This window comes from Biomphalaria glabrata, chromosome 16, assembly GCF_947242115.1.
Source record: "Biomphalaria glabrata chromosome 16, xgBioGlab47.1, whole genome shotgun sequence".
NCBI classification, from domain to species: Eukaryota; Metazoa; Mollusca; class Gastropoda; family Planorbidae; genus Biomphalaria; species Biomphalaria glabrata.
This window is the reverse complement of record NC_074726.1, coordinates 12,233,091-12,250,071: the sequence shown is the minus strand read 5'-3', so window position 1 is coordinate 12,250,071 and position 16,981 is coordinate 12,233,091. Positions and strand designations below refer to the sequence as shown.

The 16,981-nt window shown below is 39.2% G+C and overlaps 1 protein-coding gene across 4 annotated transcripts in view; it reads left to right on the top strand.

The window, feature by feature from the left end:
- The window catches only part of LOC106057284 (uncharacterized), a 93,196-nt gene that overhangs the window by 52,784 nt on the left and 23,431 nt on the right, over positions 1-16,981 (top strand). For all 4 annotated transcript variants that reach the window (XM_056014142.1, XM_056014143.1, XM_056014141.1 and 1 more), the window contains exon 3: positions 15,042-15,150. In XM_056014142.1, coding sequence (XP_055870117.1) covers positions 15,042-15,150 — 109 coding nt within the window. The remainder of the gene's footprint in view (positions 1-15,041; positions 15,151-16,981) is intronic.

Here is a 16,981-nt window from a genome sequence, read left to right as displayed (position 1 = left end):
TCTCTTCTAGTCTTTTTTGTGTGTGTGTCTCTCTTTTCTCCTCTTCCTTTGTTAAAACTCCAGACGCACAGACAATGCAGAAGATGTGGAATAAGAAAGACAGGAATTGACCTACTTAGGCTGACCTTTTCGGGCATCATATGGAAGCGACGATTTAAGGCGTATCGAAACAGCGGATACACTATAAGCAGGCCGACTTTGAGACTATAAAAATGCATTTAAGAGTAAGGTTTAAAAAAAAAAGGGGCGGTCCTCTAAAAATACGTAAAGTATTCATCTATATTCAACACTAAACCTTCTTTGCATTTGCCAGAAGTTATGGTCCTCGCGACGAGAAAGAGGAAACTGGGTTTCATTATTTTCTCTGCCCCGTACTTGGTAATGTCCGTGGGAAACCACAAACTCTTGACCTGTGATATACATGCACTACGCAAAAGCAGCGGGGTTTCTGTCTAGGGCTTTTGCGATTTGAGCCTCTCAAGCCCTCACTTTAATTGAATCTGATAATAATGATGATGATAGTCCTTGTCAAACTGTAATTTGGGCAAACAAAGGATTAAGGATATGGACATTGTCGTCGCTTGGTCTTAGTAGGGGAGACGGACGACTCCAGAACGTGAGACTGAAGGGCTGTTTTATTGTAGTGAGTTCGATTTTGTCAAGAGACAAGGGTCTAGTACATTTATTTCATTTTATCGCAGGTTTATTTTTGCCTGTATAATAAATAAAGTTATATTTGGTCTTGTTAACACATTGCAGTTATTCAAGTTATTTGAAGTTGTATTAGTTAAGATACGTCACGCCTATAACAGCTTATTCGCCTACCAGCAGTTTGGTGCTGTCTGTCACGTGATTGTCCTGCAGGCCTACACCTATGCACGAGACTAGCTATTTATGGTGAATTGCCCTATACTGACACTCCATGCGTTGTAAATAATTTTAATCGCACAGATTTATTATTTTTATTCTAGATGTACAACAGGTTTTAACACTTTAACATAGTGTGATGTGACTTTTGTAAAACACTATATTTTTTTATTATATTTGTCTCTTTGTGATTTGATCTGGTTTCGGTACAATGGTGATAATAAAATACTTGGAACAGACTTTAAACATTTTTTTTTACATCTTTACATATTATGATATTTAAAATTCTACTTAATGTTAAATATATATAAATTATATATATATAAATTTAAATATATATAATCACTATTTTCGACCAACTGATGTTTGTTAGTTTGTTCTGTCATAAATCTCTAACTACACTTGAGCATTTCACGTTGCGTCAGACGTATAGTTGCGCATGTTGGTCAGATCGAAGTTCAGGAAGCCCTTGCGATAACACCAAAGAGCTCACATATGTCACCGCCAGCGCCCCACTGTCCGGAGGTTAATGAACATCGCAGTGACCTTCTACAGCATGTTCTCTGAAATCATCACCCAGCCTAAAACAATGGAGAAACAGCTTATTGGATTATTTCGTGGATATTGTCCTTATCAGAGAATAAATGCTTTAGGGTTTATTGAAAATAATTTTTGCATATAAAACAACAACATAAAACCAAAATGCTATTTAACTTAGATAGGCCAATATAAGAATATGCATCCTCTTTTAGGGATCCATCAACTCTAGTAAACAGTGAGATTTATAACAAAGGAATATTACAATTTTGATTAGAGTATCACCATTAGTTAAATCACTAAACTTAGAGACACTTCAGAACAGAAGAATAAAAAGCTAAGTAGCTATAATACATAAAACATTGCAGCATAATTAACAAATAGAAAAACTAAACCTAATGAAATACTTAGAAAGACACAAAGATATAGGTACATTTCTTATTCCATTCGTACAAGTGCTCCTTCATCCAGGAAAGCCAATGACTTAACAGAGTTTAAGTCATCGATTAACATGCATGACTAGATTAACACATGAAATGTGTAGGCTGTAATTATCTTTTTTTTTGAAGTAACGTCTGTAATATATAAGATAAGATAAGAAGAAAAAATAAAAAATACAAATGACAAAAAAACAACAACAACAAAAAAAACAAACACGGTCGAACCTTCGTTCTTAGTTCGACGTTCTACTTACTTATCTATCTGGCGGTAACACGAAAGGTCAAATATAAATATATGGAACTGGATCTATAAATAACATCACAGTGAATCGAAAAGTAAAATGGCCGCCCATGTTATTTTATTTTTTACTTTTATTCACTTAAGATAAAATTAATTTTAATTAATGTAATAATTAATGAAGTGATCTTTCAGAAATTTTAATAAAATGTGTCCTAACGCAGCACGAGTTTACGTTCGAAATTTGAACTCTATAGGATAATCAAAATTTGTCCAAAAGATTTAAATTCTACGTCTTTGACTATGAGTCTTTGGACGGGCAGTAAATGCTCCAATCCTTATTTCCTTTATCTGAACTGTTGTAAATCATGCGTTGCGTCATTTTCTAGATGAAGGCTACGGTCAAAACCTGGTGTTTGTTTTCAATCATATCAATCAATCAACAGCTTTAGCTTGTTTTTACATGTTTCCCATGTTCCTCAGAGTTGAAGATAATCCATTTCCTAGTCCAAATCTCCTAGGTAGATAGAAAAATGAAGCGAGCTGTTTTGATATGTTGTTATAAGCTTGAGATCCGCACAATATCAAAAGTAAAAGTAAAGTTTCCCTTTCAGGCAGTGCGTTCTATGGGGCAGATGGTGTATAGGTCATCTGTTTCTGTGGCCTACGGTTAAGAAGGGTGTCAAGTGGCCAGCACAACGACCAACCGCCTTTACTTTTCCCCAACTAATGTCAGGTACCCATTAGAGCAAAAGTCCCGAAATTCAAAATCCCAGTCTTCACCAGGGTTCGAACCCAGAACCCACGGTCCGGAAGCCAATCGCTTTACCGCTCAGCCTCTGCACCTCCCGCGCAATATCAAAGCCAAGAACCAAGTCTGTACAAAGAATCAAGATTGCTAATCCATATTTTATGCTTAGAAACTGTATTTACTCTAATCTTTTATTTTTCATGGGTGGATACGTTAAGTGGGTCAACCAGTGGCATCGAATTGTGCGAAGAAATAGGATGCTGGCACCACCGGGCAACACCCATCATGGGGCGTCACCAATGTAAAAACAAGCAAAATATTACAAATACTTAACAAAGGGGTTTATGTATGACCGGAGCTACACATTTACAGCTATATTCTCCAAAAAAACTTTAAAATTTATTTATTTGTAATTTTAATAATTAATTTATGAATTGGTTTATTTATTTTTTTTATTCATGCTTTGTTAGGAACATTGAATAATTGTTTAAAAATTTAACTTCATCAGAGAATGGGAATTGGGAGCAATAACGTGTTCAACGTGTGTACCAGACAGAGTGAGTTGATATTAAGCTTTGTACAAACAAAAAGAAAAAGGTTTTAGAGCCCATATTTTAAAAGAAATCCGTATTAGCTAAATACTGAAAGGTTTTATTGCGAAACTTTAGTTTGTGAAGGGGGAATTTGGAGTGGGATTGACATATTACTTAGCCGTATCAGGTGACATCAACCCTAATGACGCCTCTGTGTTCACCAATATCAATACATATACACCTATCTTATATTTGAAATGTGTTATGACAAAGAGTAATACAGCGAAGGCGTACTAAGCACAATGCTCTCTTCGAGAAGGATTACAGGGATAATCATTTGACATGGGTTAAAATAATATGTAGGAAAGGAAATATTCTTTAGCTAATGGTTACGTTTCCCAGCTTTATAAGAAATTAAGGTTTGTGAATTTGTTAGGCTATTTCCATATCTTGGTGAAAAAATTAAGACAGGCCTTCCATAGACCTCCGAATGGCAACAGCGCCTAGCAGGGATCTCACGACCACCCAGAATCCACACTTCCCGAACCAATAACAGTTTCAGCGGTAAATTAACTGGCTAATAGCTAACAGCGTGTATTTCTACATAGTTTCTTCAGTATTTTCTCTAAATTAAATATTGTATTTTTCGTAAGCCTACTCTAGTCCTGCTATGATTCTTTTGCTGCCGACGTATCTTGTAGTGCTGTATGGTCCACGCAGTGGTGTATGGTCTAGCATGTTGCAGTGGTGTATGGTCCAGTATCTTGCAGTGATGTATGGTCCAGTATCTTGCAGTGGTGTATGGTCCAGTATCTTGTAGTGCTGTATGCTCCACGCAGTGGTGTATGGTCTAGTATTTTGCAGTGGTGTCTTTCCAGCATCTTGCAGTGGTGTATGGTCCTAGTATCTTGCAGTGGTGTATGGTCCAGCATCTTGCAGTGGTGTATGGTCCTAGTATCTTGCAGTGGTGTATGGTCCAGTATCTTGCAGTGGTGTATGGTCCACGCAGTGGTGTATGGTCTAGCATGTTGCAGTGGTGTCTTTCCAACATCTTGCAGTGGTGTATGGTCCAGTATCTTGCAGTGATGTATAGTCCAGCATCTTGCAGTGGTGTATGGTCCAGTATCTTGTAGTGGTGTATGGTCCTAGTATTTTGCAGTGGTGTATGGTCCTAGTATCTTGCAGTGGTGTATGGTCCTAGTATCTTGCAGTGGTGTATGGTCCTAGTATTTTGCAGTGGTGTATGGTCCTAGTATCTTGCAGTGGTGTATGGTCCTAGTATCTTGCAGTGCTGTATGGTCCTAGTATCTTGCAGTGCTGTATGGTCCTAGTATCTTGCAGTGGTGTATGGTCCTAGTATCTTGCAGTGGTGTATGGTCCACGCAGTGGTGTATGGTCCTAGTATCTTGCAGTGGTGTATGGTCCTAGTATCTTGCAGTGCTGTATGGTCCTAGTATCTTGCAGTGGTGTATGGTCCTAGTATCTTGCAGTGGTGTATGGTCCTAGTATCTTGCAGTGCTGTATGGTCCTAGTATCTTGCAGTGGTGTATGGTCCACGCAGTGGTGTATGGTCCTAGTATCTTGCAGTGGTGTATGGTCCTAGTATCTTGCAGTGGTGTATGGTCCTAGTATCTTGCAGTGGTGTATGGTCCTAGTATCTTGCAGTGGTGTATGGTCCTAGTATCTTGCAGTGGTGTATGGTCCTAGTATCTTGCAGTGGTGTATGGTCCACGCAGTGGTGTATGGTCCTAGTATCTTGCAGTGGTGTATGGTCCTAGTATCTTGCAGTGGTGTATGGTCCTAGTATCTTGCAGTGGTGTATGGTCCTAGTATCTTGCAGTGGTGTATGGTCCTAGTATCTTGCAGTGGTGTATGGTCCTAGTATCTTGCAGTGGTGTATGGTCCTAGTATCTTGCAGTGGTGTATGGTCCTAGTATCTTGCAGTGGTGTATGGTCCTAGTATCTTGCAGTGGTGTATGGTCCTAGTATCTTGCAGTGGTGTATGGTCCTAGTATCTTTGTATTTTGCAGTGGTTTATGGTCCAGTATCTTGAAGTGGTGTATGGTCCAGTATCTTGCATTGCGTTGTTGCCGGTCATTGACTTGAAGTACCAAACTGCTGGTAGACAACTATCCGCTGGTAGACAACTAAACCGCTGGTATACAACTAAACCGCTGTAAGCGTATCATCTTAACTAATAAAACGTGAAATAACATGAATATTTTTCTTGTGAACAATATTAAGTATAACTTTAATTATACTCTAGACAAAATCAAGTTGGTATGAGATAAAAATAAATGTTCTAGACTTAAGTAATAAATATAATTATACAAAATATAACTCACTACAATAACACAACCTTTCAGTCTTACGTTTATGAGTCGTCTGTCCTAAGACCAAGTGACGAAAATGCCACCTATGTTGCAGCTTTCACAACAACCGCTAACCTCTTCCAACCGTCACACATAAAAACCCACACATACACACCCAATAACGCAATGGTGTATGGTTAACGCAGTGGTGTATGGTCCACACAGTGGTGTATGGTCTAGCTCGTTGCAGTGGTGTATGGTCCACACAGTGGTGTATGATACAGCATCTTGCAGTGGTGTATGGTCCAGCATCTTGCAGTGGTGTATGGTCCAGCATCTTGCAGTGGTGTATGGTCCACACAGTGGTGTATGATACAGCATCTTGCAGTGGTGTATGGTCCAGCATCTTGCAGTGGTGTATGGTCCACGCAGTGGTGTATGATACAGCATCTTGCAGTGGTGTATGGTACACGCAGCTGTGTTTGATCAAACATGTTGCAGTGGTGCATTCTCAGCATCTTGCAGTGGTGTATGGTCCACGCAGTGGTGTATGATACAGCATCTTTCAGTGGTGTATGATCTAGCATCTTGCAATGGTGTATGATCTAGCATCTTGCAGTGGTGTATGGTCTAGCATCTTGCAGTGTTGTATGATCTAGCATCTTGCAGTGTTGTATGGTCCAGCATATTGCAGTTGTGTATGGTCCAGCATATTGAGCTATTTGGATTGTATATATAGATTTAATCCCATTCTTTTATCCTTTACTCCCCACCTCACTTTTTCTTGTATACTTTCCTCCACCTATCCCCTCTTTCTTTTTTTTTTCCTCTCTACCTTTTTGCGTCTCTCGTTTATTATATATTATATAGTTATAACCTCTCTTCCTCTTTCATATCTCTGTTCTCTCTTCACATCCGCTCTTATAGGCTACTTTTTCTGAATACTATCTCTTGTGTTTCCCTTTACGTTTCATCTCACTGTTTCTATTTTTTAATTTCTCTTATTCATATGGGAATGTGCCTCTTATTTTCTATTTCAAATGTATGGCGTAATGCAATTGTCTATCTCCCGGCTCCTACTCCCCCATAATTCGCCCACCCTCACTCTATCTCTCTCTCTCTAAGCCCATCTCTCCTTCCCTCTTCAAACCCATTTACTGTTGTGGCGACTGTTAAGTCAAGGCCAGCCTACACAGCGCCATGACAGTAAGGCGATTTGAAATGTACAGGCCAGCTGGTAGAGCACTATGACAAGACGGGATCGATCTACTCGCGCTCTTTCCCCGTCCTGCAGACGTGGCCAGTGGCAAGCACATCACAGCACGCGCGCACGCACCGAGCTCACACACTTGCAAGCAAGCACATCACAGCACGCGCGCACGCACCGCGCTCACATACTTGCAAGCAAGTTCTGGAACACACACACACACACAGTGACACGCGCGCAAGCTCTCGTTTAACTTCAATAGCGGTTGACACGCACGATTCGAACAAACACACACAGATCGAATTGAACACACTGACCTCGTACGAGCTACAAACACACTGACCTCGTACGAGCTACACACACACACACACACTGACCTCGTACGAGCTACACACACACACTGACCTCGCACGAGCTACACACACACTTACACAAAAACACACACATGTCATTTCGGATCGGCTGTCCAGTTCAACACACGCTGATCAATAATACATTTACACATTGCTTTGAAAGGAACTATCTTTTTTTTTTCCATTCGGTTCTTACTTTTCATTGCTCTATTAATTTCTCTCTCGTACTCTGTCTTTCACTCTGTCTCTCCATCACACACCATCTCTTTCTCTATTTCTTTCTCGTACTCTCTCTCTCTCTCTCTCTCTCAAACAGACTATTTCTCCCACTGTCTTTAACACAAATACAGTTTTTTCCTTGGCGGAAGTCTCTGTTGACCGTACTCACATTCTTTCTCTTTTTTTCCCTCTGTTCTCCTCTACCACCTTTTCTCTAAATCCCTTTCATTCTCCTAGATACCCGTATAATTCATGATACCTGTATAAGTCCTGATACCTGTTTAAGTCCTGATACCTGTGTAAGTCCTGATACCTGTGTAAGTCCTGATACCTGTATAAGTCCTGATACCTGTTTAAGTCCTGATACCTGTGTAAGTCCTGATACCTGTGTAAGTCCTGATACCTGTATAAGTCCTGATACCTGTGTAAGTCCTGATACCTGTATAAGTCCTGATACCTGTATATGTTGTAATTCTCAAGTGTTTTTTCTGAAAACAAAACACACAACAGAAACACGAGCACCAGAAAAAAGATACTCTTGGACCGAATTATTCCAAATATTGCTTAAGTTACCTTTCGATCACAGAATGTTATATATATATAGAGAGAGAGACAGAGAGAGAGAGAGGGATATATATGCAAAGAGTTAAAGCGGTGGTTCCTTGTGCTGGCCTCATGACATCCTTATTAACCGTGGGTCACAGAAACAGATGACCTTTACATCATCTGCCCTATAGATCGCAACGTATAATACTTTGAAATTGTTACTTACCCGAACTCCACATAACTCTACAAATGATTGGTGTCTGATCTTAACGTCCTATCAAAAAAACTCGTATTGTACACAAACATTTTGTGACATAATTGAATGATAAAACAAGTACTTTTCATTATTTTCGTTAAAATCTTGTGTAAGAATGTGACTATATCAAATAGATGTTTTTTTTTTATTTCTTTTTTGTCAATGACATAACAAAATTCCTAGTTCTGTAATGAAATGAAATTTAATTTAAATAACTATATATTCTTCATGTTCATTGTTTCTGAAAAGGTGTGTGTCAGTCAGAATATGTTGCAACGCTAAAAAATATTTTCTTTATGCTTTATTCACACTTTAATGACATCCTTTTCCTGGTAACGTGCACATAAAATTGGCATCGTTAATGTCCTGAGTTGGTACCTTACCCGCCGTCATCCCTGAATGGAGGCTTGAACTAGAAAATAATTCATCGGTTAAGGAACATTCGATACATGTTAAGTAGCAATCAAAACATCATGATACTAGTAGTAGGCCTAAACACCGGCTACGCCCGTTGATTTGTTCCCTGGTTTAATATTGTTTACTCGTCGACCCACGGCGTAGCATAAGCCGCTATTTTGCAGGGCCGGCATTAGGCCAATGCAAACTATGCAACCGCAGTGGACCCCGCACTTTCATAGGACCCGCGCTAAAATTAAATTAAACCATTTTATAAATTATAACTGATTTCCCGCGGCTTCCTGATTTACCAGGAGATCCTGGAAATCTCCTGAAATTGCAAAATATACGGAAATGTCCTGGAAATCTCAGGAAATTATTAAAATCTTTTGAAAACTCACATAAATCTCCTGAAATATATTGACAAAAATTGTCATTTTAGGCTGTCATTCAATATGGAAAACGCCAATCCAATCCGTGATACAAAACGGCATTATGCAATACCCGAACTGTGGAATCCTGTGAAAGAAGCTTCTCGCGCCTCAAACTAATGAAGAATTACTTGAGATCAACAATTCTCAAAGATAGATTTGGTAATTCTTGCTATTGAGCGTGATCTATGTAGGAAATAGAATTTTTATGATTTACTGTATGACTTTGCTACACGCAAGGCTCGTAAAGTAATTCTGTACGTGGTAAAGAATGAATAAAATGCAAAGACGAATTTATTTTCTTATACAAACTCTTAATTTTCACTTATTATCCGTATCCCTACTCAAACTTGACCCCACGAAATCCGTTTCACATATGGCCACACAACGGTTGAGTCCGGCCTTGCTATTTAGTCAGGGGTGAATACAGAGTAGATGACTTGTTCCACCTCCTATTTAGTGACGGGTGAATACAGAGTAGATGACTTGTTCCCCCCCTATTTAGTGACGGGTGAATACAGAGTAGATGACTTGTTCCACCCCCTATTTAGTCAGGGGTGAATACAGATTAGATGACTTGTTCCACCCCCTATTTAGTCAGGGGTGAATACAGAGTAGATGACTTGTTCCACCCCCCTATTTAGTCAGGGGTGAATACAGAGTAGATGACTTGTTCCACCCCCTATTTAGTGACGGGTGAATACAGATTAGATGACTTGTTCCACCCCCTATTTAGTGACGGGTGAATACAGAGTAGATGACTTGTTCCACCCCCCTATTTAGTCAGGGGTGAATACAGAGTAGATGACTTGTTCCACCCCCCTAATTAGTCAGATGTGAATACAGAGTAGATGACTTGTTCCACCCCCTATTTAGTAAGGGGTGAATACAGAGTAGATGACTTGTTCCACCCCTATTTAGTGACGGGTGAATACAGAGTAGATGACTTGTTCCACCCCCTATTTAGTGACGGGTGAATACAGAGTAGATGACTTGTCCCCCCCCCCCCTATTTTTGTTTCGCCGCTTAAGTTACGTGGGCTAGAAAGAAATAAAAGAGTTATCTTTCCATGACTTCTTGGTCATTATGGTTAAGTCTGGTCCTGCTATTTAGTACGGGTGAATACTACTTGTTCTCACCCCCCTCTTTTTTTTTTGGGGGGGTAACTCTAGTCCAACTTGCAGAAACAAAAGAGTGAGCTTTTCTTTACTTCCTGGTGTCCAAACTGTTGAGCCATAAAGAGAATTATATGTATAGATTAGACTTACTGTTTAGCCCGTGAATTATTTTTTCTGATAAAATGAGGTGAAATGAATCGGCCCACTCTCTTTCTCTTTTCTTTTCTCTTTCTCTCTCTCTCTCTCTCTCTCTGAAACCCTCCCCCCCCCCTTTTTTTTTACCCTGTATTTGACTAGATTTGGAACGACCCGCTTCATAACGCCCCCCCCCCCTTTTTTTTTCCAATTGCGTTTGACCAGTAAAGTCTAGTCATTATTTCACTTATCAAGCCCTCGCCCTCCCGACAACCCCTTTACGTTTTTACGCATCATCCGGTTCTTCACAACCACTTTCCAGCTTTTGAATTCTATGATAGCACTTTAGTCTAGTTACCCATGTACGGTATTAGACATTGCAACTATTTCTATAGAACATCAGTTTCAGGCCTAGAGGAAAACAAAAATGCATTTTCTAGAGGCCCCAATTGAATGCTCCATTCCCGTTCCCTAAACCACATTTATTTTTGTTTTATGATATCAGTTTGGTTTTACCATAGACTATATATTACATAGTCTATGGGTTTTACTGATTCTTATCGTGTATTTGGTCCCGTGTAAATGTAGAGAAATGACAGTGCTCTAAAGTAGTATTCCTTTGCTCTTTTTTTCTCTTTATTTCTCTCTGAATAAAAAAAAAAAAGAATGAAACTCTAGATATTAACCTGTGTATTGCGCGCCTCTTAGGGGTCGAATGAAGATTTTCCAGGGGGCACATAATACCATAAAAAAAATATTTTTGTCTAAAAACTTGACATGGTACACAATTTTTCATGGGTAGCCACTATTTTATTTTTTACTATAACTGTCACTCGAGAATAAATGTTGCAAACAAATGACTCAGAATCATTCCAAACTTTTTAATTGTCGCAGCATAAGTATTTGTAACAGTTTAAATTATTGCCCATCAAACAGAGTGACGAATCACAACGTTACTCCATTGCGGAATCATATTACTTATTTCTTTGGTGAAGGGTTACGCACAGATTGAAAACAAGATTAGTCTATAATAATAAATGAGTAATAAGCCATCATTTTGTAGTCCTTGCTAGACAATGTCATGACTTCTTTATGGGACAACGCGTGGCTATAAACGTTAAGAGATGAAGATAGAAGAACGATTTCTTTACCATCTGGTTTTACTTCGATGGCTAATGCATGACTGGAGAAACCACAATGCGTCATTTTTAACGAAGATCTATTATCACAATACATGAAAACAAATAATCTGAAACGTCATTTTGATATCAAACTTCCGAGATTTGCCGACAACGGACGGCAGACAGTAGGTGAACTGAGTCAAGAAATCAAAACTTTACAGCTGGCAAATACAAGAAACAAAACATAGCTGTCATTGTAGTTTCTTTTTTTGTGGCCTTCAGAATTGCTGCAGCTTTGAAACCTCACCTCATAGCTGATGGCTTACTGTTGTCTGCAGCCAAATTCATTGTTTGAGTAATGATTGGAGCCGACTTTGTTACTATACTATGGTACTATTTCAATCTGCACATCTAATGACACTGTTGACAGAATAGGCTGACATGTCTGGTGATTTATTGATCAGGTAATTCTGGAAATTTTGTATTTCATCTATGCCTTGTTGTCCCGTCTTGGTCATAGGCCACAACCAACTTCATTCAGGCATTTCGGTTCTGGAAAATCTCTCCAATCGTCACAATGCCTTACCCATCTGCTTCCAAATTTGGTGCCATGTATTTCTGGGGGGGGGGGGGTCCAGATGAAAGCTCATCTTGTGATGTTGGACTCAGGCTTGTGAAGCATGTGGCACCAATTACATATTTGTCATTCAGCTTGAAGAATCCAAAGGAGAACAACTACTGCTTGACGTGAGGATGGGGACTTGAAGGACGTGTTAGTCTTTTACCAATTTCTTGAAATGACGACTACAGCATGTGGTGTATTGGACAACATTGGTTCTTTTGGCATGTGTTGTATTGGACAACATTGGTTCTTTTGGCATGCGTTGTATTGGACAACATTGGTTCATTTCGCATGTGGTGTATTGGACAACATTGGTTCATTTCGCATGTGGTGTATTGGACAACATTGGTTCATTTCGCATGTGGTGTATTGGACAACATTGGTTCATTTCGCATGTGGTGTATTGGACAACATTGGTTCATTTCGCATGTGGTGTATTGGACAACATTGGTTCATTTCGCATGTGGTGTATTGGACAACATTGGTTCTTTTGGCATGTGGTGTATTGGACAACATTGGTTCATTTCGCATGTGGTGTATTGGACAACATTGGTTCTTTTGGCATGTGGTGTATTGGAGAACATTGGTTCATTTCGCATGTGGTGTATTGGACAACATTGGTTCTTTTCTAAAAAAAAAAAAAGAAGGATAACATCTCTAGCAAAAATATTCGTAGTGTCTGCAAAGACGCCGCTCCAAGATTGTTGGTCTGGATTTCAATTTTCTGTGCAGAATGAGTCACCAAAAGTCATCAAAACTTATCGAGGAATATTAGTCAATGGCACAAGAACTACAAGAAGAAATAGAAAACGAAGTCAGTGCTTCAATTTTGTGAGATCGAGTGTTTTCAACTTATACTGTTTTCAAAGTGTGGTTCAGAGCTTGATGCGTCCAAGACTATTCTGCTATTTTACATAGAATTCAGATCGCTCTGGGGAGGCAAAGTTCTACAACAAAATTTAATTTTAAAATTTCAAACTATTACATAAGTCTAAAAGATGTATATGGGGATCACGCGATATAAAAGTAAATAAATGCAGGGAATAAAGATAAAATTTCAATTTTTAGTAATTTAGTTATAAGCAGAAAGATTTAGTGTTTCGTAATTAAACAAACAGCTTTGGGAATTTAGAGCAGATATTTACATAGGATTATGATTTGTTATAACATGAGCAAAAACATCATTTTACGGTCGGGGGTCGCCGCATAGTGGGATATTGTAAAAAGGGGTCGTGGAATTAAAAAGGTTGTGAGTCACTGCTCTAGATCTATCTTTTTGATGCTTTTAGAATTATTTTTTTTTTTTAATTTAGACCGCGTCTAAAAGTAAGCGGAAATGACGTAAGGCATATTAAAATTAAGTTGACTTAATAAGAAAGAAATAATTTGCTTGAAAGATACGGAATTTATGTGCTATTTCTTTCTTTGACTGCGGCATTAGAGGAAATGCCCAAAATGAACTTGTAAAGGTTAAATAGAAAGCTTGCGATTGTTCTCCAATTGTGGTGGTTAGGTTGCGTATCGGCTGGAAATGTGTTTTAATATACACAGGGAGGTACCTGTGTGCGAAATCCTTTCGACAGTCATGTTTTCTTGATGAATTAGTCAGTCGGTAGTAACTTAGAAAAAATATAGTAGCTCTAGATATGGTTTTAAGATACGTGAAAGTAATGAAGGAAAAGATATTTATTTCATTGTGTTGGCACTCTGAACACATTCTGGACATAAGGGTCTGCTTGTTCTTTGCGTGCGGGATTGTCACGTGATTGGCATAAGGACCTGACTACTTTGTTGGCAGACCCACTTCGTTCTATTTCTCACATCTAATATTTAGCTCAATGAAGGAGTATTTATGTTACTTATAGATATCCAAACCGTTTGACCAATCTTGATCAAATTTGGCATGAATATTCTTCAGATCATGGCGGAGTATGTTCAATGTTTCTCCTACATGAAATGAAACTTATTCCTATTTCTGCAAAGTGTTCTTTTACACGTTACGGTTTAAATATTTCTTAAACTAACGCGGTACGTCAATAGTAACCCAACCATGCACTTTTTTAAATACACATATGCATATACATATTTAGCATGGTTTTGGGCCAATGTCTCACCAAGGGTGTTTTGAGAACTCAGGGCTAAAACATGAGGAGAAAACACGAGGACAGAAATCGGGGAAGGAAGAAATGCCAGAAAGAATTCGCCGATAGCGTCATAATGATGATGACTCCTTTTTTTGTTTAGGTCTTAAGCTATATAGTCAGTGGCGTAGCTAGAAATTTGCCATCATCTGGTTGCCCGGGGAGAGGGGGGCTTGACCTCTTTGGGGGCCCCTGCAATTTGCGTAATATTTAAATAACTTATGTAATAAACAATTTCAAACACTCATTTGGGGGCCTGGGGTGATTTTCAAATTCTCCCCCCATCCCCCATCCTAGCTACGCCACTGTATATAGTATAATTAAACGAATGATCTGGTTGATAAAATTTTAAAATCACTGTACTTTTTATTTTTACATATATTTTTGTGTGTAAAATTGTGTATCGTAAAATGTCGGGTACTTAAAAAGTTAGTCCTAACAAATATTTGTATAGCCTCTATCGGGTTTGATCCCAACTCTCCGTGTTTTTATGTTTGTTTAGCGTTTTTTTCTCAAACAGTTACTTTCAGACGCACTGCCTAACAACAGCAGTTTGATTTAAAACGAGAACTGAAAAATGCAAAAGATATTTAATGAAAAAGTACTTCCGACCCAATTTAGTTTTAATCAAAGAAACGAAACGCGTCTACCAATATCGACCATTAATAAAAAATAATTCCTATCGCACAAATATTGTTAACCTAGATCTGCTAAAAAGTAATTACAGGATTGATTCAAAATAATGAATGCAATTTCACTTCATATAAACTTTAAAAAGGTTTTGTTTAAATATTGTATTTGTGTTTGTTTTATTTCAGGGGTGTCGTTCTGTTAGAAGCTAACTTTGAGGCTATCCCTATCAACCAGTGTGCGTATGATGGCGGACTGTTCTCTGGTACACACCGTTGTAATAGACAATCTACTGAAGTAAGTTCGTATTCTTGTTTCTCATTTTTACTCCCAATAAACAAATATTGTCTGGCCAAGGGAAGGATGGTGCGTGGCGCTGAGTGGCAAACCTCTCAGTTTCCGATACGGCGGGGGGGGGGGGGGTCTTAAAAAAATCCAGAGGTGAAGACTGAGATTTTGAACTTCGGGATTTGTAGCACGCTTCTGAGTCTACCCAACTCTGATGGATGCATCCCAGAGTCTACCCTACTCTGATGGATACGCCCTTGAGTCTTCCCAACTCTGATGAATACGCCCCTGATTCTTCCCAAATCTAATGGATACGTCCTGGAGTCTACCCAACTCTGATAGATAGGCCTCTGAGTCTACCCAACTTTGATGGATACGTCATAGAGTCTACCCAACGCCCCTGAGTCTTCCCAGCTCTGTTAGATACGCCCCTGAGTCTATCCAACGCCCCTGAGTCTTCCCAGCTCTATTAGATACGTCCCATAGTCTACCCTACTCTGATAGATCTGACATTGTTTGAGAAATGTAAAGGTGTAAAGAAATTGTTCTGGCCACATAATGCTCTCATTAACCGTCGGCAATCGAAACTGTCGAGATTTACATCATCTATCCCAATAGATCGAAAGGTCTGAAAGGGGGCTAACTTATTTAATTTGTGGGGGCGTGGTGGTTAAGTGGGATCTTTGGTTGTAATCGATTTTGTATTTCGGTATTTTAAGGACACACCGCAATCCTTTGTAGAGTGACCATTAAGGGTCAAGCTTGCACCCTATATCAGGCTATAAGACGCTTCCACGAGGTCGCCACACTGAGGACGGGAAAAGTTACACCCGCGTCCCGGAATTCTAGGAGAGTGCTGCATTTTTACAAAGCGTATATCAACTGTCATATAAATTCATATACACACGCAAAATTCGACTCACACACGCCCTAATGTCACATTACCTCACCACTTCCCAGGGGCGTAGCTAGGAATTTTCTATCGTTTGGGGGCGCGGGGTGCTTGACCTCTTTGGGAGCCCTGAATTGCGCGTAATTTTTAATTTTTAATGTAAAAATTATAATTTGGGGTTCCACCTCAAGTGGGGGCCCGGGGAGATTTTCAAATTCTCACCCTCATCGCCCCACCCTAGCTACGCCACTGCCACTGCTTGTAATTTGACTTCACAACAAAACGACAGAGACGGCGCCGTGCTAACATTTAAAAAAAAAAACAAATGCAGAGAGACGGCGCCATACTTACAATTATTTTTTTAACACGTCGAATAGTTTGTGTGTTTGGGTGGTGGGGATGGTGGGTTTTCTAGACCGTTCTTTAATTTCGGGGAAAAAGTTGAGTTTCTCTTTGAAGTCACATTGACATTAATGAGTTAAGCATAATCTCAGCTGAAGAATTAACACCTGGATTGACCTGCAAGCGAATCAACAGGTGCAAATTTCTGTACACATTTTTAGACACTCACAGTCTTTTCTTAAAAAGTTAGTTTATGAAACTTGGTTTGAGTAGTAGCTCAAATATTCACTCAGATTCAGATTCATTTCTTCAGCTGGGTAGTGGCAAGTGAGCGGGTTTCTGGAGTGCGTCCTGCCTGGTTGTGTGGTATGCTCTCCGGACTGTCGCCTCGATGGCCACCGCCGTCCTGCGGGAAGATTGGGCTAGAACGTAATAATTTTTAATTCTGAGGGGAAAGCCCAAAACATATAAACCTATTAAAACTAAAATGTAGAATAATTTATTTGTTTAAATTGAGTAAAACTTGAGTGCATATTGGTTTGCATGTAGGATCAGATAAAAGATTTACTTGTTCCAAATTACGGAAACCTGTGTATTACATTTCAT